The sequence below is a fragment of the Thermobia domestica genome, chromosome 9 (assembly GCF_964235325.1).
Source record: "Thermobia domestica chromosome 9, izTheDome1.hap1.1, whole genome shotgun sequence".
Classification (NCBI taxonomy): domain Eukaryota; kingdom Metazoa; phylum Arthropoda; class Insecta; order Zygentoma; family Lepismatidae; genus Thermobia; species Thermobia domestica.
The window spans coordinates 86,926,141-86,949,626 of NC_137462.1; the positions used below are offsets into that span (position 1 = coordinate 86,926,141).

Sequence of the window (23,486 nt, forward strand, 5' to 3'; positions counted from 1 at the left end):
TGCTTTACCTTTGAATCTTAATAAAACATGTTCTTTTACTTCAAAAACTATTCTTGTCTACTATATTATTGATAATGTTTTGGTCAAAAAGTTTGTTTCTATTAAGGATCTGGGCCAAATTGATTTATTATAATTTATAACTTTTGATGCCAAATTGTTATTTAATAAACATCTGAAATGCATAGTTTCTAAAACTAGAAGAAACTTAGGAATCATAAAATGGATTTCTAAAGATTTTTCCTCTTTAAAAACCTGCTTACTTTTATACTATGCTAACATAAGAAGTCACCTTGAATATTATACTAGTATTTGGAATAAAGGAGCCCAGTAGTTTCAAACGGATATCGAAGTAGTTCAAAACATGTTTTTCTCATGGTTAAAATGGAAATTCAGATTTCTATCAGAGAAATCTCATAATGAAACTAGACACCTTCTTCGTCTACTAAAACTATCTGAACGAAGAATTTTATTCCATATCAAACTACTCCATAATATTTTGACTGGCGAATTACCATTAATTGAGGCTGTTAATCTTGGTGTCCCTAACAGGGAAATAAGAAATTTTAAAATTTTCAAATCTAATCTTAATTTTAGTGATGCACCGATATATAAATGTTTGTCAAATGTCAACATTTATTTACATATCATTAATGTGTTTACTCCTGATTTTCCTTCTATTCAAAGAAAGTTTATAACTTACCGCTTATCATAAACTTGTTTTTATTTGCATGTTTTAATTACTGTTCCTATTTATCTTATCATTGTCCGTGCATGGTTGTTTCTTTTGTAATCTGATTGTAATTTCAGTTATATTTTACTTATGTGTTATTATGTTACTTTTGTATATTTCTTTTTTAATTTTAATATCATGGTATGCATGATTGTTTTTAGCCCAGTCATTTTAGGTTTGAACCTTGCGATAAATAGTGTAAAGCTGAAAATTGACACATTTGTTCTATTGGATGTCCTGAACAACATATCAAAAATCCCATAATCTCGTGGATCCTTTCCTTCTAAAGACGAATTTTCAATTGTTTCATTAGTTGTATTTTGTTTGAGCTGTTTGACAGAAAATCCCCTTGACTACATGTAACCATTTTTGCATCTTCAACTAAAATATTTGAACAGCTACGTTTTCTTGCCCTTCGGGTTTGTTCTTTTGTGGTAGCATTAGCATAACCATCGGAAACTAGAGTTGATAATTTGGTGTAGGGAATTCTCACGTAGCTCAGATAGAATTCAAAATCTTGTTCGTATGTAGCTGCACTTTGCCAAACAACTTTTCGAAGCAACATACCTCCATCCACTATGATTTCATATTCATGGGACAACATTTCTTTGATATCATCATCACTAAAAATGCTCGACTGGAAGAGATCATAGATTGAAGACTTGTTTGTTTTTCTTAATTCCGTGTTTCGGAATAGCGCCGGTGGATAAGCGGCTAACTCGTACTTTAGATATTTGTTTAGTTCTTCCTCTGTTTTCATCACACATGGTATCCGCAGAAACAATTGATTCGTATCTACCGGGACAACATTTTCATGCACCTTAATACATATATCTGTGTACGAAATAGGTTTTACTCGGTCAGTTCTCTTCAATTTTAAATTTCCAAAATCCTTCCAAACCATTTTCTCTACACAGGCTTTCCCCAAAGTTTCCGCGGAATAACAGTTAACTGAAACATCAGAAATAACTCCAGTCGCGATAGAGATTAAATTGTTAGTGTCCACGTCAAATAGACTGTGGTCATTGAGCCATAGAACGAGCTTCTCAAGATCCTTGTAGTCGCGTTCCTGCAGGGATTCTCGGAGGTCAACATGTTCGGACGATGATGAGATACTTCTGAAGTTTTCGAAGGCTTCACACATCCGCAAATTTTCCGATAGGGAAAGCACCCACTGAGCCAGGGTACTGTCCGTTATACCTCGGCCTCTCGTAACTCTTCCTGAGGTTTTAATTTCTCGCATTTGTTTTTCCACAACCATATCACTCCATACTCCACTCCAGAATTTGTCACTCCTTACCGTGAAATAATCTTAAAAGGAGAACTTCTCATATTCTTCTACAGGGATTTTGAACTCTAGATTTTGCATCTCCTGGACGTACAAATGCGCACATTTAGCATAATTTAGGTGAGCTGCAGCATGTAGATGAGACAACATATCTTTTATGCTGTGAAGGTGCAGTTCCCAATCTCCAGTTCTTTGAGCTCTAATAAACTGGCGAATCGAATTCACCTGCTTAACATACTACATCCAAAGTGCTGAAGTGCAGCTGTCAGATGATAGGTCGTTGCATGCGTTTTCCAAGATAGATGAAAGTATCACGAGAGCGTTGAATTTGTAGACGTCATCATAAGAAACTTCATTTTTCATTAATTCTGCGTGCATAGTTTGTACCTCTTGCATATCGGCTGGGCAAACAACGGAAGCACTACCACGTGAGGCTGGACAAAGATCAGTCCAGGTGCAATGCATCGCTTAAATGTTTGTAGTTCTGCAACTAGTGGTCGTTTATCTTTCATTCGAGCCCTATTTGAACTCCGTAGGCCTATTCGTTTGGATTTAAGAGCGATTCCTTGCGTTCCTCCAGCGTTCCAGCAATTCAACCGCCTGGAATCCCATGAAGCGGCAACGGGAGATTAGAGGACTTTTCATATATTGTTCAGGACATCAAATAGAGCAAATGTACCAATTTTTAGCTTCACACAATTATTTGTACTATTATTACGTAAAGTATCTGGTCTACAAGTGCTCACATAATGGCCGCGTGAATGGCGGGCAATAGTGCAGTGCGCGTCATTTAAACGCACTTAACTCCGTAACTATTAATCGTACATGCACTACAAAGATACCGATGGAAAGATAAAAGTTTACTGAAACTTTTTTTTATTCGGGTCGTTTTACGATATCTACGATAGCAAAACGTCCATAACGAAGCAAATAAAAAGCGAGTTCGTTTCATTTTGACTTTTGAGGGGTTCAGTCATTTCGTGCAGCCCTGGATGGTGTGTAAATTAACACAATATATAGCTTGAATTGAAGCCCTGTTATTTATCTTTCATTTGAGACCTATTTTAGCTTTTTGGATTTAGCCGTTTTTATGTAACATCCATTCCAGTGATAACTTCTGCTTTTCCAGCTCTCCAGACATTAACCGCCTGGAATTCCAGGAAGTGACCACGGAGATTAGGGTACATTTGATATGTTGTTCAGGACATCCAATAGAACAAATTGCTAATTTTCAGCTTTACACTATTTTTCGCACGGTTTGACCCAAATTTCATCTAAAATTACTGGGCTATTTGTTATTTTTGTACTACTCTTGGGAATTGTAATTGGACTAAGAGTCTGTAATTTCCTGATACCAGTTGTTAATAATAATAATAATAATAATAATAATAATAATAATAATAATAATAATAATAATAATAATAATAATATGGCCAATCCAGGAGTTCCGGGTGTGACAGTCTGACACTAGAAAGTTAAATATTTTTAAAACCTAGGACTGTTAGGCTAGTTTTTGTTGTTATTGCAGTGGCAAAATATGTTTGTTCTACTATCTTCTAAATATTGATTTTCAACTCAGATTTAATTTCGTATAAATAAATAAAAATAAAAAAAAATCTGCGTTCCGGGTGTGACGCACACGGACAGTCAAATCACAGCTACCATTCTTCAATCGCAAAAATCTGTGGATATTCACACTTTACAATTCAATTAAACACTAGAGCAATGAGGAGATTTCAAGCTTTCGTATGATGTATATATTTTCGAGAAAGCATGCTTACATTTTCATCTTTAAAAAATTAGAAAAAGGCTCCGGGTGTGACCTGTGAGAAGACCTTACAATTTAACTCTGTTTAACACAAACATACTTACCTACGAGTTTGAGGAAACAGTTTAAAAGGAGATTTAAACAGTCTTCTTTAACACCAAATTTGAAATACACATAAGATTGTTAAAAATTACCTGGTATAGAAAACAACTCTTCAATAAACTGAAGTTCTTTTCAGTGAATTTGACTTATATATTATGTTAAAAATACATTTTAATTAAGCAACTTAAATTTAACTAATTTATCAGTTTATTCCTAGAAAAATGACTAAATATTAAACTTGTCGTACACTGTAATGTCAAATCGTTATTGTGTCATACAGATACATTAGGATCACAAAAATATTAGTTTTGTAACACAATACACAGGAACTTCTGTAAAAGTATACAACACTCTGTGTAAGCCTTGCAGTGGCTCAGTGGTAGAGCGTTCACCTCTGGTGCATGGGATCCCTGGTTCGATCCCAGCTCGCGCCAAGTGAGCTTTATCGTGGACAAACACCGTGTGCGTGGGATTTCTCGGGGTTCTCCCGTTTCCTCCCACTTTCTTCATACCGCCATTTCATTCATTTCTCATCATTACCGTCTCCTTTATCTTAGCAGGCATAGCCGTGGGACGTAAAACTTAAAAATTGTGTTTCATTTTCATTTCTGTGTAAGCCTTGCATTTCAATTTGCGGAGGAGAAATTATTTTTTCTAATTTCATTTTTAAAAAAACATCCACTCTTTATTACCAGCTGTGTATTTCGAATGTCATCCTCCAAAAGGTTCAAAAAATTCAGACACGCCTGACTGGCAAGTGCAATCATATTTTTTCTTTGTGTTAGTTTTGTTACTAAGCAATTCTACCATAACGAATTTCCCTTCCTGCAAATCCTCTTCACTTATTTCAGTATCTCAAGGAATGGAAGAGGATTCAACTTCATCGCTTGACTCGTTAGAATCTGAGTAGACGTCTGCGAGGTCCAAAGGCGAAACATTTTGGATGGAAGAAGAAGAAACAACAACGAAATGAAATGAAATCTGTAAGTTTTCCGTCCTACGGTTATGCCGGTGAGGCTAAAGGGGACGGCGATGATGAGAAATGAATGAAATGGTGGAATTAAGAAAGTGGGAGGAAACGGAAGAACCCCGAGAAAACTCACGCGCACGGTGTTTGTCCACCACAAAGCTCACTTGGTGCGAGCTGGGATCGAACCTAGGACCCCATGCACCAGAGGTGATGGAAACAACAAGGGTATCGGGTGGAGAACTAATAGTTCTTTCTACAGTAAGGGAGGTGTTGTCATTGCTGTAGAACAAGTGGAGCGACTTCAAACCTTCGGTTGGGTGCAGATTCTTCCAGGGTTCATTGAATATCGGCTTGCAGGCTTGAATTTCTTCCTTCGCAATCAGAATGTAGGAAACATCTCTCATTACTTCATTGGCATATGCCGTAAAAGAATTTGCGTCATCAACATTGTACTTTTTTTTTTTTTTTTTTTTTTTTTTTTTTTTTTTTTTTTTTTTTTAAACGAACAGCATTTCAAACATATTTTAACAGTCCCACCAACTCCGTCAACTGATCCTTTGCCGTGAGATGGTTCGAAGAAGGACCAAGTTGCTGTGATATACAAGTTTTAAGAAAAACTACTTTCAGTAAGCCGTACAGAACTGAGCCCGGCGTCTAACCTATTTTACGCTAATATTGCGCTGAAACTTATCAATAATTTAATTTCGAAGGAGACCTGAAATGTTCACCCATCTTTACCTAATCCATATGAAACACTTATAATGATTACCCTCAAAAATCGCTATTGGGCTTACTTCGAGTGTTTATGTCGTTCAGACTTCAAATTATTTTCCAATCTTATGAATTAACAGAAAGAAAGCACATAGAACAAAGATGTCACACCCGGAATCTTTATTTTACAATTAACAGTATCGTCAGAGAAAAAATAGACATTGACGTAGGTTTGAAACGTCATAAAACTCATTCACACGTATTTTGCTGTTAAAGTTATTACTTGATTTCGAGTAAACAAAACTTTTAGTAAAATCTGGTTCCGGGTGTGACATGGACAGACAGATCACTTTAAAGGGCGTAAATTTTACAATAATTCATCTCAATTTTCTAAAACTTCAAGGTGAAGGAACAATTAACACAACTGCTTGCCACCATATTGTTTTCAAGAGAAGCAAATGGATATCCCACCCAGCGTTCCCGAATCATCCTTATTTTTCTTAGATAATACTGACCTTTCACTATTGTCATACAAACATGATTAAATCTTGAGAAATTAATTCACAGTTTAAATTTTTAGGTTGGTTGATCAAACTAGAGACATAAACCTTCTGTATTTTGCTGCTTAAATATTATTTGGACTAATTTGAATTTTTAGATTAACAGGATTACTTTATTCTGGATTGAACGAATAATAATATTAATAATAATAATATTTATAACATTATTAGTGACATAACCAACAGTTGGTAGAATATAAAGTGAAAGAAATGAGGAAAAAGATGAAGTATATAACTAAGATAGTGACTTTTTTTAGTATAAGGAAATATTTATTTATGATTATGAAATAATAACGATTATTGGGCATTTAGTTTGCAAATTGTGAGCTATATTACTCTAGTCGTAGTTAACTTATTTACACAATTATATTAAAAAACATTTTCAAGTGTTTGAGCTCTCACGTGGTGCTGTGTGATTAGTGCAAGCTCTTTTCATTGAGAATTTGAGTTCAATTCCCGGTGGGAGTTTACGTAGTTTCTTGTCTTTAAGCTGTCGGTCTACGTCTCATTGCTGAAAAGAAAAATTAAACTCCAAATTTCTCATCAATTTTAAAGATTTAATTTTGTTTTTCGAGCATCTAAGTAGATATCAGAACGATTTCTCCGAATGAGCTTCAAAGAAGTCTGAATTCAACAACAAAATATAGTTAGAATTCTAATAAGTATGTATAGGAACTTATACAGCGCTAGGTTAATGATAGAGTCCTCTGGATCTCAAGCTTACGTATTCGATTCTAATTTCCCTGTGGGGTTTGCTCTGACCAAACGTCATTCACGGGGTACTCTCATTTCTTCGAACTTTTAAAATATTATTCCCAGGATATTAAGCTAATTGTGTTGAAAGGATGGCAGGTCAGAAAGGAATGTTCGAGAACCCAATTCAGATTTCACTCCAATGATTGTTATTGCCATTTATTTATTCACGTAATAAACTTCCTCAACTCATTGATGTCACTTTGCACTATTGTAAATATTGTACAGTACCAAATTAACTTTGTGAAAACCGAAAATTACTACACATACATACATACATGTGACCATTTTTCCTATAGTATTACTCTATAAATAATATTTTTCGTTATATATTTTCAGAGTTGTGGATGAAATTGAAGCATTGAAAGCTATTCTGTTGGATGAATTGGTAGTGGAGGTGAATGATCGGTAAGTTCTATTAGTGCGTATGAACAACGTTTTATGCTTATTTGTAATGATTTCACTGACGTGTATATCTCACACGGTGCATGAAGTCAAGAATACGATAATTAAAAATCCATTGAAACAAAAGCGATATTTATAGAAATAATTATAGTTTAGTAATTACTTCATGTCTGAAATCTTAATTGCATTAAAAATTAGCGGGCTTTCATATATTGTTTTCAGTGATACATTCAGGATGTGCCTTTCTTCAACGCGATTAATAGACTGGTTATAAGAATTCTCTCTTGAATACAGTTAAGGCATTCGTGTTGGTAGGGGGTGAACTTAATAAAAGGCTACTACGTGCAATCTGAGGTGTAGCTGATCTATGGCGGATAGTTTTCGTGTGCCTATATATATATATATATATATATATATATATATATATATATAGAGAGAGAGAGAGAGAGAGAGAGAGAGCGAGAGATTATCGTTTGTGTTCCTTTAATAAACACATTTTCAAAATAATTTTTCGGTTATTATTTCTATCGTTTCGAGTGTACTAATAAGAGTGATCTTGAAGAAAGAAGCCTTTATTGAATTCGCCTTCACAGCCTGGAACGCCACCATTGTTCTAACATTTAAATTTGAATCATTGCTAATAAATCGATGTGTTTAGGGCTTAACGTCGTGTTTATTTATTGATTTTTATCCCGTCGATTATTTCACTGTCTTCATCCGGGAATACCACATACATAGACTTGAATATTTCAATACATTTATTTATTTATTAAGTTTATGTTAGTATTTTTGTGATGAAGTTGACTAAAACCAATTAAACAATCGTTGAGATAAGAATAAATAAATACAATGTTTAAAGAAACTCAGATATGTTGATTTATTACTAGTGGTTGACAACAATCGTTATGAAAAGGCATCATAACAAGTTGCCGAAATTTATCAGCTGCAACAATAGTGAACACCAGAAGGTTCGTTGATACGTATTGTGAATAATATGTATTATTTGCGTACAATTACTTATCTTCTGAAAGTTCAAAATAATATTTTTGATTTGTCGATGATTTTAGTTTACGGTTTACCAGAGAATTGCTCCTGGATCACGCACACTAAAGACGAACGGACCTTTTGAGTCCTGAGACGATCGAGATTTATTTGAAACTATTTTGCTTATTGCAGTTGTATTTTGAAACTATTTACTTGTCAGAGGTCAGAGCTTACTCGCAAAATTGTTCCCATGTCCTGCTCATTTATACGCAAAACATGCTTAAGAATAACGTCAGGTAACAGAATCTGTACTATAATTTTAGATATTTTCATATTTGGTTCTAGATTATTTCTGCCTAGTTACAATTATTGTTATTTTTGCATAATCACTTTTGTATTAAACAAAGAAGATTTTTGCCTACGAGTGGTCGCACACAAAAGTTTCTACGGGAAAACATCCAGTTTCGATTACTTATATTCATTTGGATGTTTTCTATGATAGGGATCTGTCACGCTTTCCAGCAGTCAATCTGACCCGTTCCGAAAATCTATTTTTTTTTTTTTTTTTTTTTATTAGATTGAATATATCCCATATTGTGGCGTCAGATTCACAGGACTTGGATTGGTTGTTTGATTTAGTTTAACGTCCCTTTTACCACCAAAGCTGTAGCACCTAGAACTATAGTTCATGTGGATGCAAATCTCATATATTCATGTTCTAAAACAAATCTGAAAAAATCCGAAGGAAGAGAGAGAGAGAAAATGTATTTAAAGATATAATTTGTAAAATAATAATAAAAATATTGTCTTCTTCATTAATATGTTAGAGTAACTCACTTGCAATGTTGTTTCCTCTCAGAATGTCATTTTGAACTTATGTGTGTGCTTAGTTCAATAATGATGAGGTTAAAACTCTTACCAATGTGAAATCCTTGCACTCGAGTAACTCTTTTCAGATTTTTTTCCTCCTATTTGTTACTGCAAATACTTTACGCTAGGCTTTTTGTGTCGACAAAAGTTTTGTAAAATTGAGCTAACCATTGAAAAATATTTGAAATATTAGTTATAAACACTAAATTATACGATTACGTATTTCTAAACTTATCACTCAGTTACGTAGAATTCTTATTAAGTAACTGCAATATACATAGTATATAAATTTTTGGATGTAATGAAGAACTTATTTTTGTAAAATTGCGAAAAATTCTGGAAAACTTCATAAAATTACTCTTGAAAACTTGAATTTAAGTTCAGTGTGTTTAACAAACCATGGATCATTTAACAACTTAAACTACCTCATAAGCATATGAGGGAAGAATTCGTATACATTTGAATCAATAACCGTAGATAATGATGTAAGAGAGCCATGAAAGAAAACTTATTCTTTAGTTATTCATGTGTTGATTCTAAATACATCTTAATTTGACAAATATTGTAGATTTTAAATTGTTGACTGCAGGTTCTGACTTGTAGTTTCCTAATGATCTCAACTAACCCAACATCCCGTATCATAAATTGTCTTACTTGCTATTGTTAAATCTGTTCAAGGGCTTTTTACAGGTAATTGAGAAAGGAATGTATTTAACTCTGCAATAGGCTTGTACAGGGTGTATTAAACTTATTTGTGCATTATTTTTGGTGTACCCGGCTCAGACAATTTAATTTCTTTTCATTTTAAAAGGCTGCTACATTTAAACGAACAGTTTATCTAAGCGTTATGCATTCTCGCACGGAATAGCAACATCCAGCAGACGAAGCAGCCAGTGGCCTTGGCAACCAACGTGATTACGTCACCTTGGGTAGGTGGGACTCGCGTGAACCGCAAGAACAAGAGAGAAATTGTGTGACGTGGCATTCATTGGGCCCCAGAACCGGAACCATGATAGGAAGCATTTCACACTCACTGCGATAGAAATTTGGCAAGAAACATAAACATCAATATATCCGTTTATAATCTTATATATGTAGAACATCGATACTTGTTATTGTCAAAATATTACCTTTTATTTTCGAAGGAATGTAAGCTAATATTAAATATAACTTCCAAATTTGTGCGTGTCATTGACGTTACTGCGACCTATAGTTAGTCGTCACATGTGCTTTCGCTTTGTTGTGCATGGTGCAGTATATTGGTATAATTGAATTTTTGGAGTGTTTAGTTGGTTTTCAGGTTAAATTATGCTGAAATTTTATCCTAATTGGAGGTGTAATGTTGTTAGTTGAATTTTCGCCTATGTGTAGTTAGCGGTGAAAGAAGCTATTGCTTTGTGATAACTTGTTTCGTCGTTAACGCTCGGGCGAAAGATTCGATTAATGACTATCTATTGTAATGTTTGCTCTACTTGGATTACCATCCTATGGAGTAAACATCACAAGGGTTTCCTTGATATTTCAGATCAAAACGGGAATCTTACTTGTTACTTACCTTCAACCACCCACTACTTCGATTTAGGTTTAATTCTAGTGTAAGAGAGTTACTACATTCCCATACTATTCTTGTATATTACAATAGCTACATTTATGAGGGAGAATTACAATAAAGCAAGTGGTCTAATGAATTCTTAGGTCAGAAAATCAAACTAAAATATTAAGAAATGTTGCATCAACTTATTTTCTTCACAACTAATATGAAATATGTTCTTAAAATATTATCGATATGTCAGTTATATAGACAACTATAGACAACTGTATACTCTTTACCATTATCAAGAATCTACGACTGTATTCTAACTCAATTGCCTTTGGAACCCAGAAGTTCAGTGCCGCATTCATCAAAGCCCTCCAATGGCTTCTGTCCTTAGCAACCTGGATCTATTCTCTACTTTGTAATCCTATTTCTGCTAGATGAATCGAATCGTAATATTGTCCTCCCATCTGCGCCTAAGTCTTCCTAATGGTATTTTTCCGATTGGATTTCCAGTTAAAACTTTGAAAGCGTTTCTACTTTCTTCCATTCTAGCTGCATGACCTACCCACCTGAGCCCCTTAGACTTTATGACCCCAACAATATTAGGTAAACCGTATAAATTATGCAGTTCCTCGTTATGAAGTTTCTGCCATTTCCCATTTCTGTTCCTCTTGGGTCCGAATATTCGCCTTAGGACTTTACTTTTAAATACTTTCAGTAAATTTTTAAATATTTTAAAATTCTTCCCGCAAAGAAAGCAACCATGTTTCACAACCGTACTTTACAACAAGCATAATTATCGTTTGATGTATTTTAAGCTTCAAAGTCTTCTACAGGATTCTGAAAGATAAAAGATTTTGGATTGAATAATAACACGAGTTCCTTGTTTAAGTCTATATTTAATTTTTTCGTGGATATAGATTTGGTCTGTGAATGTTGATCCTAGATATATTAAAGTATCTACTTTCCGAAAGTATTATTTGATATTTTAACGCATCCATAATTTGCAGTATTATGGTCACTGTAAACTTCCATATTCTTAGTTTTTTCTGTATTTACTCATACTTCTAAATACATATCCCTCGTGGCGTTTAATAAAACGTCTGCATTTCTTTCTATTGTCCCTACATCATCCCCTATCAGATTTACATCAGCATACATAATACACAAACAAAGTGATAAAGTGCATGACTGGACCGGTACTGGAACCAGGAACTTCGACGTACTGTGTCGATCTGTTAAGCACTATGCTACCCAGCCCGCTCCCTGAACAAGCTATATACCTTCTGACTCTTTGAAGTAGGTGTTCTTTCACTCACATTCTTTATATATTATTGAATTCGGAACTGCAGAGGAATTGGTGTGTTAAAAATAGGTTTTCCTCCATTCGTTAATATAATCTGGTCGATAGTTCGTCGATTTCGCCTAAATCTGCACTGATAATTTCCAATAATTTCATCTGTATATGCGGTCAGTCTTGTTAACGGTATGTTTGAGAGGATTTTATAGGATGTTGACGAAAGAGAGATGCCTCGATACTTATTACAATCAGTTTTATCTTTTTTGTCCACTCTTATAGTAGTCCCTCCTTGTTTCAGATGAGGAGATTGTGTGGTTACAGGAGCAGGGGAAAACGTTCTAAAAATGAATAAATAAATAATTGAAAAGTGCGTTGAAGGTGAAAAATAGTAGTGAGAATATCGCTTTACGTTAAGCAACTAGGTCGGGACTGATTTTTTTTTAGATACTTCTCGTATTATTCATGGATGTGCTGATAATTTTAAACAATCATATTAATAGTTGTAAAATTGAATATAATAATTTGAGCTGAATACTAGTTCTAGTTTAACACGGATGCAATCTATCAGATTTTGTTAACATTAAGGAACATTCACCTAGTTATATGCTCTGGAAATATGAATTGGATTATTATATTCCTGGTTATGATTTCGGCAACCGATCTTGTTGCCTTCGACACCCAAACGTAGTGAAGAGCTGCGGCTTCATATCGTTTACATTTTATTCAACAGAAAACACTGAAACCAGGAATAAATTTCACTAAAATTAGCAATACATTTTTGAACGTTTGTGACCACTACTCACACGAACTCGTATAACTTAGCGATAATTGGAACCTAATAATTCGATTCGGATTTCCGAGGCACATAATAAGTGAGTGTTAGTTAAATAAAAATCGCTTTGGAAAACACAAAGGCATCAAAAGTGCAGTCTACTACAGGAAAGAAAATCCTTTTTATTGTAATTGCGTTTTCCATTTCTTGTGTATATTTTACCTGATAATTCAGGTAAAAGAAACTATAGATTTTTTTTAAGTATTAAATCAGAGAGAAATTTAAAACACTTGGAGACAGATTATACATACACATCTAATGTATTTTTTTCTGTCTGCAGAGGATGGCCAGTGTCAGTGAAGACTGTTCTTCATCCTGCTACAGCTGATGATGCGCAGCAACAATACGTGCGGCTAACGCTGATCGCAGAGCTACCTCCTGATTACCCAGAGAACAGCCCTATTATCCATATTCGTAATCCACGCGGGCTCAGTGACGACGTTTTGGAGAGAATAGCAACTGAATGCAAAGCTAAGTGCGACGACTACAAAGGACAACCTGTCATATACGAACTCATTGAGGTACATTTACTTATTATTATTATTTATTGTAGAATATAAGAATGAACGATACTTATACAAAGAATAGGATAAGGAAAAGTAGCTAGACATGTTGTGAAGGGAATTGAAGTTCAATACGAAAGCTGTTATTATTTTCGTGGGAAAGGCTGTCAGGAAAGAGCGTAAGAATATGTGCCATTCACTTAGTTGATGAAATCTGTCGAAGCCAAATTGAGAAGAAATTCTTGCCAATAATGCTTTCAGCTGATGTTGATTTTATATTTATGAAAGTTACTAGCGTTACGTTAAATTCTGTGCAAGAGTGTCTACTTTTTTTGCGTGATTGAAATAGCTCATCAAATTTCTAGGAAGAAAATAAACTTCACCAATTTATTTACAGATTGATCAAAAATCTGTTTATTTTTTATCTGACTTGTCCATTTAATTATTTCTGTTTTTAGCTCTCGGACTGCCAAAGGTAAAAATCAAACGGATATTAAGTAACGAGTTTTTGAAATCATTGTCTCCGTGGAAATGGACAGAATTGTAATGTACGTACTAAACACTAGACGACTAGTTCACGCCCATTAAGTAGCTCGATTTATTATGTCTTTCTGAAAGTATGATAATGAGGAGTGAAGTTGCAAGATGTCACTTCAGTCATCATGAGGTCTTTCAATCTGATTTCATCAGAAGAACGTTCTAAACACTTCCTTCGGTAGAGATAGGGACATTTATTTTCTCAGACTTTTTTCTTGGAAATATACGTGACGGTGCAATGCTAACACCCGAAATCGTATTAAAACCCGAGCTTTCAGTGCAAAAGAAAATTTTCAACTCAAGTTACAGTACTAATCAGCGCATAAGTAACAGTGTTAATGGTTTTCTGGAAGATAGAAATGAAAGTGGCTGTTGCAAGAATTCCAGCTCACGGTTTCTTTGGAATTATATGTTTCATGGTCTCAACATAATCGAAATTACCTCTATCAAGTACAAATCAGGCCTTTAATTGTATTGTTAAGTAAGAGTAAGTTTATCTCGAAGGTTATTAGTTTTCGTTTACAAAAGACAACGTGTACAATGAAGTCGTAATTATTCAAGTAAATGCCTGTATTCAAATAAATGGCTTTAATTGAATATTTCCTTCCTCTCTGGGAACGCCATCATCATTTTTATTACTGTATCACCGGATCGTTACTTTTGCATCTCCTATCGTAAGTTTTGTTTTCTGTAAAGAACAATTAGTGCAGAGTATCCAGTTACTTAATTTCGATTTTTGATTTCCTTTAATAATTGTCCCTATATTTCCCGCCAATTTACTGTTTTTACAGATATATTATTCATATTAATAATTAGTGCGGAATTCCACAATATATCTTTAATTTATGCTCTATGTGATTGTCTGTCAATTTAATTTTGATTGTTGTAAACATTAATTCCAATAGAAAATATAAAAGTAAGAATCCGGTACTACAGTAACAAAAATAATACTGTTGATGTTCCCAGAGAGGAAGGAAATATCGAAGTAAGAAACACGGAGGCACAAGCAGAGTCACTTCTCTTACTGAATATGTGCCCTATAGCTTCTATAATTTGATATCCATAATTACTCAGTTCCTGTATGCTTTGTATCACCAGTCCTAATTCTCAGTTTATCTCTAGCCTTCCTTCCCCTTCCTTGTTGTACTTTAAGTTAGATATATTACCTCTGTCTATATGTGGAGAGCCAGTTGTTAGGCTACTGATAATGAAAATTTCTATTTTCTCAAAGATTGTTATTGTATGTGTTCTTAATATAAAATCTTAATGGTCCTGCTTTTATCTTGGCCGAATGTCCTGCCCGAAGACAAGTTTCGATCTATTTACATAGTTAGGTGGGTAACTATTAATTTCAGTGACGAAAAAATCCAGAAAGTTATCTTAAATAAGGCATTTGGTCTCGCAGGCTTTCTTCAGACACACAGAACTCATTTCTATTAATGTTTCGAATCGTTTAGTAATTATGTAGGAGAATTATGTAGTGTACTGGATACAGGTGATAAATCAAATAAATCTAATTCTTATTTTAGGTGGCCAAAGAACATTTAACATCGAGTAATACTCCTAGTTGCCAGTGCGCCATCTGTTTGTTTGGCTTCCAGCAGGAGGATGAATTTACGAAGACCGAATGTTACCACTACTTCCATTCCTACTGCCTCTCTCGTTATGTACAGAATTGCATTGAAACTCACCACGAGGAGCAGCAGAAACTTCCACAGTGGCAGCAGAAACAAGACTTTGAGGTAAACTTTTAAATCATTTAATATTAGCAAAGCGTTAGAAAATGAATATAATTGTTCGCTGTTTTCTTTTTTACAATTTAACTGAAGTAGCTACTTAAGATGCCTGTAATCTCATGGAGAAGATAAGTCAATGTAGCCTCATTATCTTTAGTTATTTTCAAGTAAATTTAGCATACTTTTCATTACTAGTCATTTCTATGCTTCTTACGAAGAGAAGGCAGACTTTGGTAAATGAACTTCGGGGGCCATTTTTTTGCGAGGTGGTAGTGCATATTTAAAGAGTTAATATTACAAACTGGGAGAGTGCGATGGGCAAAAATAACGGAAAAAAAAACCTTCTTCTACCTTCGTCAGAAAGTTTTCTACTCGTGACATATCGTACTACGCGCGGGTTTATCAAGTGACGGCGTGGCAGAGATTTCCCCCTCATTTCCCTTGTAATTCGCACACTGTCAACAGATGTAGACCCGAAGCGTCCAGAACATTTTTTACACAACGACTGCGGTATCAATAATATTTACGGAATAGATTAAATTTTGTTCCTAGTTAACATTGGACATTGAAAGATTTTACAAGTGATTGAAAATTTCTATTGTTTTAATTCATTACAAACATGTGGTGAATTAATATTTTACTTATAGTTACAAATGACTACTTTATTGGTTGAAGCAAAAAACAAAAAGAAAAGTTTGACTCCAATGGGAATCGAACCCTGGACCCTTTGCACTTGAGTCGCAGATTCTTCTCACTCTGCCACGCCGTCACTTGATAAACTTGCGCGTCGTACGATAAATGTTGATACCTCCCAACATGGAGTTATCATGTTAGGGAATTTTCGTACACCCTGTATAATATCGTATAACAATGTCAGATAAAATGTAGAAGTTGTAGTGGTACAATATTGAGATTTATTTCTCTTACATAATGTTAGAAGTAGGATTAGGTTAGGAAGTGTTTAGAATAGGTTAGGATTTATTTTGCATTTATTATATATATTTTGTTCCTTTCTGCCTTGATTTCTTATATTTCTTAAACATTTTAACATATTTCTCTTCATTTTCATCAGTAGAACGCCTTTCCTATCTCAGATCATCCTGAAAGCTCTCCCAGAAATTTTCTTTAAATTTCTACCATCTTGATAGAAATTCGTCCAAATTACTCGATTTTAAGTTCATCATCTTCAATCTTGTCTAGTATGACGTCAGTAGCACAGATTTACGAAAATTATCTATAATTGGTCGCTTTCCTTTGAAGTATCTTGTCATTTGCTCTTTAGCCGATCTTCGTATTATTACGTCACCTTGTTATTGTCTTGAATGGCGTCAGTTCCAGAAGAGCAGTAACTATATACTGCCCGTCGATTCTTCAAAGAAAATAAAGTGGTTAAAACATTGTTACAGAACAGAGTTATGCGAAATTAGTTTGGAAATTATTCAGCCGAAAAGTTTGCAATATACAAGTTTGCAGTCTGGACGGAACGGAACGAACAGTGAAAATTTTGGTGAGGCAGCTTCTTGTTGATTTTGCCAGCATGGCGAATGTTGATATAAGTTAGTGTTGAAGTTAAAAAATTTTAACTGAATTTTGGAACGACCAAGTTTATCAGTAGATAAACCGTTCAATCATAAAATATACTTTATTCTGCGTTTTGTGATTTTTTTTTTTTTTTTTTTTTTTTTGAATGATTGAAACTTTTATCTGAAAAAAATAATGAAGATGAAAGTTCAGGCCTGTGTGCAGAATGTCATATGCTGATTCAGGACAGTACTTCAGATTTCAAGGAGTGTAATTTTCTTTCATCTGGATAACTAAGTAAGTTTTGATTTTGATTTTGAGTGAAACAGTGTGGCAGAAATTCGAAACCTGCAGTGGAAATATTTACTTTTAACCTTCAAATTAATCGAGTTAGACACAATGTCACAATGGTGTGTTTAATAAAATATAGCAGTGTTAATAAATCTGAAGGGAAATGACATAAAGGAAATTTTACAAGGGTTCGTGACATCCAACGATGGGTTCCCCGTAACATTTCCTTTATGTCATTTCCCTTCAGATTTATTAGCACGACATATAGGAAGATGAACTATTATGCACTGACTGATCAAGCTGTACTATACCAAACCAAATAAGATCTTTATATTCTACTGCACATTTTCTCAAGTACGAAATAAAACAGGTACGAATATACTATCTAAACCTTTACTTGTTTCCAGAAAGCTGTATAGTTGTCTTACAAAATCATTTTTAGATACGATAGGGAGCAACTATGCGTTCTCTTTATGCTCCTATGGCTAATCGGTTTCCAAGTACAGATCACTACTCCTGACTAAGCATTTTTCTTTAATTCCGCATACACACATGACATTCTTAATTTATTTTCACAAACTTCACATTATATAATTTTGAATCATTTGTTTCACTTACATGGATGTGCCTTCTTCGTTTTGTATTACTACTCTTAACCATAAACAAACTCTAGATTCTATGGCTGTATACTACAGCTCGCATTTATAGGCACCACATCTCAAGAAAAACCTTACCCTAGCATTCACAAAATTATGGAACCTTAATCTAATCTAACCTACAACGCATTCACACCTCTCTCACACATACACACACACACACACACAAATATATATATATATATATATATATATATATATATATATACTTTCGTAAAGACGTTTTAGTCGGAACAAAAGGCGAATGTTAATTTTGTAAAGCGATTTTGCCGCTTACAGTATCTCTACATCAATATGCATAAACGCCCGATACGGAAAACCAGTTGTCCCTATCGAAATCAAAAAGAAAGAAAAAAAAAATTTTCTCAGCTTTCAGCCAAAGTACAGCTTTGGAATCAACTTTCATACGAATACTTTAGAGAGGAAGAAAAAATCTAGGTATATTATATAGATTCGACACCAGAGAACGTCACTCCTATCTATTATCCCATATTTGTTTACATAAGAGTCGAAACACTAAGTAGCCAAACAAATAAAATCATAAAATAAGAAAACAAATACGACTGCATATCTTAGATTTGGCTGATTTTAATTTTGTTATTGTTATAGGATGGTCGTTCTTAAACGAAATTACGTTAAAGGAATCTATCCTTACGTTATATCCAAAATTTATTCTATTTCCCCCCTTTTCTAAATAAACTCAAGCCGTCACATATTGTCTAAGTAATTAGGTTGATCCTTCGGAAACAGAAGGGATTACGAATGCATGTTTACACTGCTATATTTTATTAAACACCATTGTGACATTGTGTCTAACTCGATTAATTTGAAGGTTAAAAGTAAATATTTCCACTGCAGGTTTCGAATTTCTGACACACTGTTTCGCTCAAAATCAAAATCAAAACTTACTTACAGTTTTCCAGATGAAAGAAAATTACACTCCTTGAAATCTGAAGTACAGTCCTGAATCAGCATATGACATTCTGCACACAGGCCTGAACTTTCATCTTCATTATTTTTTTCAGATAAAACTTTCAATCATTCCAAAAAAAAAAAAAAAAAAAAAAAAAAAAAAAAAAATCACAAAACGCAGAATAAAGTATATTTTATGATTGAACGGTTTATCTACTGATAAACTTGGTCGTTCCAAAATTCAGTTAAAATTTTTTAACTTCAACACTCTAACTTATATCAACATTCGCCATGCTGGCAAAATCAACAAGAAGCTGCCTCACCAAAATTTTCACTGTTCGTTCCGTTTCGTCCAGACTGCAAACTTGTATTTGGTCTAGGAATTAATTCGTGCGGGTGGACAAGAGATGGCGCAACGAACGGAGCGTCCCACAGTTCCGTGTATCCACACATGTGTTGCAAACCCCTGTCATCGCGTATCGTTCGTAGTATAGGGCAGTGGATTAAAGCGTCAACAACACCAGTTTGTAGTTAAGTGAACATGGCGCAATTTGTGCCTGATAAAGTGTTTTTGCGGGGTATCCTGCTGCATTACTTTAACATGCAGAAAAGTGCGACTGAAAGTCATCGTATTTTGGTGGAAGTGTATGGTGACCATGCTCTAGCTGAGCGAACGTGTCAGAAGTGGTTTGCACGGTTTAGAAGTGGTGATTTCGGCTTGGCAGACCAAGAGCGAGCTGGACAGCCAAAAAAATTTCAAGACGAAGAATTGACAGCATTCCTCGAGCAGGATTCGTGTCAAACGCAGGAACAACTTGCAGCAGCATTAGGCGTTGATCAAACAACAGTCTCCAAACGCTTGAAAGCCATGGGAATGATTCAGAAGATGTCACATTGGGTTCCACATGAATTGAAAGACAGAGACGTTGAAAGACGAAAAACCATTTGCGAATTGCTGCTTCAACGACAGAGCAGAAAGGGGTTTCTGCATCGAATTATTACGGGTGATGAGAAGTGGATCCATTACGAGAACCCTAAACGAAAAAAGGCCTGGGTGAAACCAGGTGAACCAGGTCCATCACAACCAAAACGAGATATTCACTGTGCAAAGGTTATGCTGTGCATATGGTGGGATATGAAAGGTGTGGTGTACTATGAGCTGCTGCAACCGGGTGAAACTATGAATGGAGAACGTTATCGACGACAATTAATGCGTATGAAGCAAGCTCTGGCCAGAACACGACCAGAATGGGAGAACAGACATGATAAACTTATTGTTCAACATGATAACGCTCGCCCACATGTCGCAAAACCGGTCAAAACCTATTTAGAAAATGTCGGATGGGAAGTTTTACCCCACCCGCCGTATTCACCAGACGTTGTTCCTTCGGACTACTACTTGTTCGATTGCATGAACAACGATTTGATTGGACAGCGGTTTACTTCTTCAGAAGATATCGAAACATGGGTCTCTGACTGGATCGCTTCCAAGGATGAGGACTTCTTTCGCCACGGAATCCGTACATTGCCTGACAGATGGGCGAAAGTGGTGGCTAGCGATGGACAATATTTTTCTTAAGGTATTTATGTATTTTGTGTTTGTACTACAGCTTCAATGTGTGCGTACCAACCGCACGAATTAATTCCTAGACCAAATATATTGCAAACTTTTCGGCTGAATAATTTCCAAACTAATTTCGCATAACTCTGTTCTGTAACAATGTTTTAACCACTTTATTTTCTTTGAAGAATCGACGGGCAGTATATAGTTACTGCTCTTCTGGAACTGACGCCATTCAAGACAATAACAAGGTGACGTAATAATACGAAGATCGGCTAAAGAGCAAATGACAAGATACTTCAAAGGAAAGCGACCAATTATAGATAATTTTCGTAAATCTGTGCTACTGACGTCATACTAGACAAGATTGAAGATGATGAACTTAAAATCGAGTAATTTGGACGAATTTCTATCAAGATGGTAGAAATTTAAAGAATTTTTTATGAATGATATTTTAAATTAAAATTTGAAGAAAATTTCTGGGAGAGCTTTCAGGATGATCTGAGATAGGAAAGGCGTTCTACTGATGAAAATGAAGAGAAATATGTTAAAATGTTTAAGAAATATAAGAAATCAAGGCAGAAAGGAACAAAATATATATAATAAATGCAAAATAAATCCTAACCTATTCTAAACTCTTCCTAACCTAATCCTACCTCTAATGTTATGTAAGAGAAATAAATCACTACATTTTCTACATCTTATCTGACATTGTTATACGATATTATACAGGGTGAACGAAAATTCCATAACATGATAACTCCATGTTGGGAAGTATCAATATGACGAGTAGAAAACTTTAAGACGGTTTTTCTCTGTTATTCTTGGCCATTACGCTCTCCCAGTTTGTAATATTAACTCTTTAAGCGTGACCTACCACCTCGCAAAAAATGGCCGCGAAGTTCATTTACCAAAGTCTGCCTTCTCCTTGTTAGTGTTGGCCAGTTACTCGGTTAAGGCTGCGAAATCGTTATTATTAATTTCCAGGTATATTTAAATATCCTATATTCGCTTGTAACCCGACTCCGGAAATAAAAAACGAAAATTAAAAAGATTGAAATTTATTAATGAAACATACGAAGAATAAAAAATAAATTTTCTTGCTGTAAATCTTTAAAATATTTAGTAATCCAAATATGAGCAAATTAAAATTTGCATTCATTTCTTGATAAAACTAAAATTACTACAGTTAGATGGAAATCCAGTGACTTGTCAACACAGCATGTAAAAACTTACTTATTGGGGTTTCAGGCAATATTTTTTGTGACTGTTTCCGATTGCATCGATAATGGGTGTCGTCTACTTTAAAGGCCGCATTAACGATACGGATTCTAAGCCGAGGGCTACTTTTTAAGCAAAGAAACAAACAAAAAGTCGGCTTACAATCGAGTATATATATATATATATATATATATATACTGTATATATATATATATATATATATATATATATATACTGTATATAAAGTTGTCTATAAAAATAGTAATCATGTGTAATGTTTTAAAGTACTTATCATTTTGCGAAAATGTGTAAAATAACAGTGTTGTAGAGACCATTAATCACATTTTGCTTATACATGTTTCAGTATGACCGGATTGAAAACACGCCCATATTTAAACTAACTGCAAAGGACTGGGCTGGTTAGATGGTGCGTGCTCAGTGAGTAATCCGTGATTAGTGCCACACGTTACAGTCCGCATTTTTGCTATCGCTACCTCTTTTGTTGAGGTAACTTCTCAATTGCCTTTTGATGTTAGATCACTGTCGAAAATCTTGTAGACCAATAATGTAATGTTAACACCAACAAAGAAAAAGAAAAATAATTTTATTATTCAACATTATTATTTTTTTAAATATATAAATAATGATGGAGCTCCCTCGTGGCTAAGCGGTTAGCATACGCGCCTTTGGCGAGGGAGACGCGGGTTCTATTCCCTTTGGGACTCATATGGTTCGGATCTTACGTTAAACTGTAGGTCCATGTCTCATATAGTCTCGCTGCTGAACGGTCGGTAAACTCAAAGTCAAGTCAAATCAAATAAATAATAATAAACAATATTGAGGTTTATGTTAAGAACTATGAAGGGTCTTAAATTTATTTAGAATTACTTAAAGTAGCAGGAAGTGCCTAGATATTTATTTTTCGTGCGACATTGATTTTCTAAAGCAAGAATATGAGAAAATTTGTTGTTATTAGTTCAGTTCAACCAGCGCATTGAGTTTTTATTTGTTTCTTCAGCTTAATAAGTGTAAGACTTTTTATTACGAGAGTGGGCACAATCTATCCTGCGATGAATCACTGATACTGCACAGTTTTGAACTTTGAGAGATTTATAATGAAATAAAGTGCTCACCGTAATTCATCAATACCTGTGATCTGTTCTGTAACTGTTTCAGAGGATAATACCATATTTACCTATTAGAGAATACGAAGCTAGAATGGCAACTTCAGCAGCATAAAACATAAGCTCTATGAAGCTACAGCTCTAGTATTCAGGATACAATTCAGATACACAGTCCTCCCTGCTGGTCTAGTGGCTAGCACGTGGTTGTAGATTTACAGCTTTTATGAGTGCTTACCAGCAAGGACTTGTGTTATCTCTTTTTCTGTCCTTGCTTTCACTTTGCAAAGGGAATCGGTTCATCATACGTTATAAATTTCCTACAAGTTCCCCAGACGGTGGTTAAGGCTTCGAAAACGTAATGAGAACAAAAGGCATACATAGCTCAATAAATGCACCCAGACTAGACTAACAAAATATCTTGCAGTATAGGGAGAGTATGAATTGAAAGACAAATCTTCATACACTCGGCGACAACATACATAGAAAGCAATTAACAATATCATCATCTCCTGCATTTTTGAAAGAAGATGCTTTCAATGGACAGTTCAGTGGTCTTTTCTACCTCGGGTTCATTGAGCTTCCAAAACACAGCTCAGGATTTATAAGAAATAAAG

At 34.7% G+C, this 23,486-nt stretch overlaps 1 protein-coding gene across 1 annotated transcript in view; it reads left to right on the top strand.

Annotated features, from left to right (window-relative positions):
• Positions 1 to 23,486, top strand: part of LOC145694817 (uncharacterized) — a 49,362-nt gene that overhangs the window by 20,912 nt on the left and 4,964 nt on the right. The window contains exons 2-4 of the mRNA XM_081771474.1: positions 7,222 to 7,290; positions 13,091 to 13,331; positions 15,380 to 15,592. Of these exons, the coding sequence (XP_081627600.1) occupies positions 7,222 to 7,290; positions 13,091 to 13,331; positions 15,380 to 15,592 (523 nt within the window). The remainder of the gene's footprint in view (positions 1 to 7,221; positions 7,291 to 13,090; positions 13,332 to 15,379; positions 15,593 to 23,486) is intronic.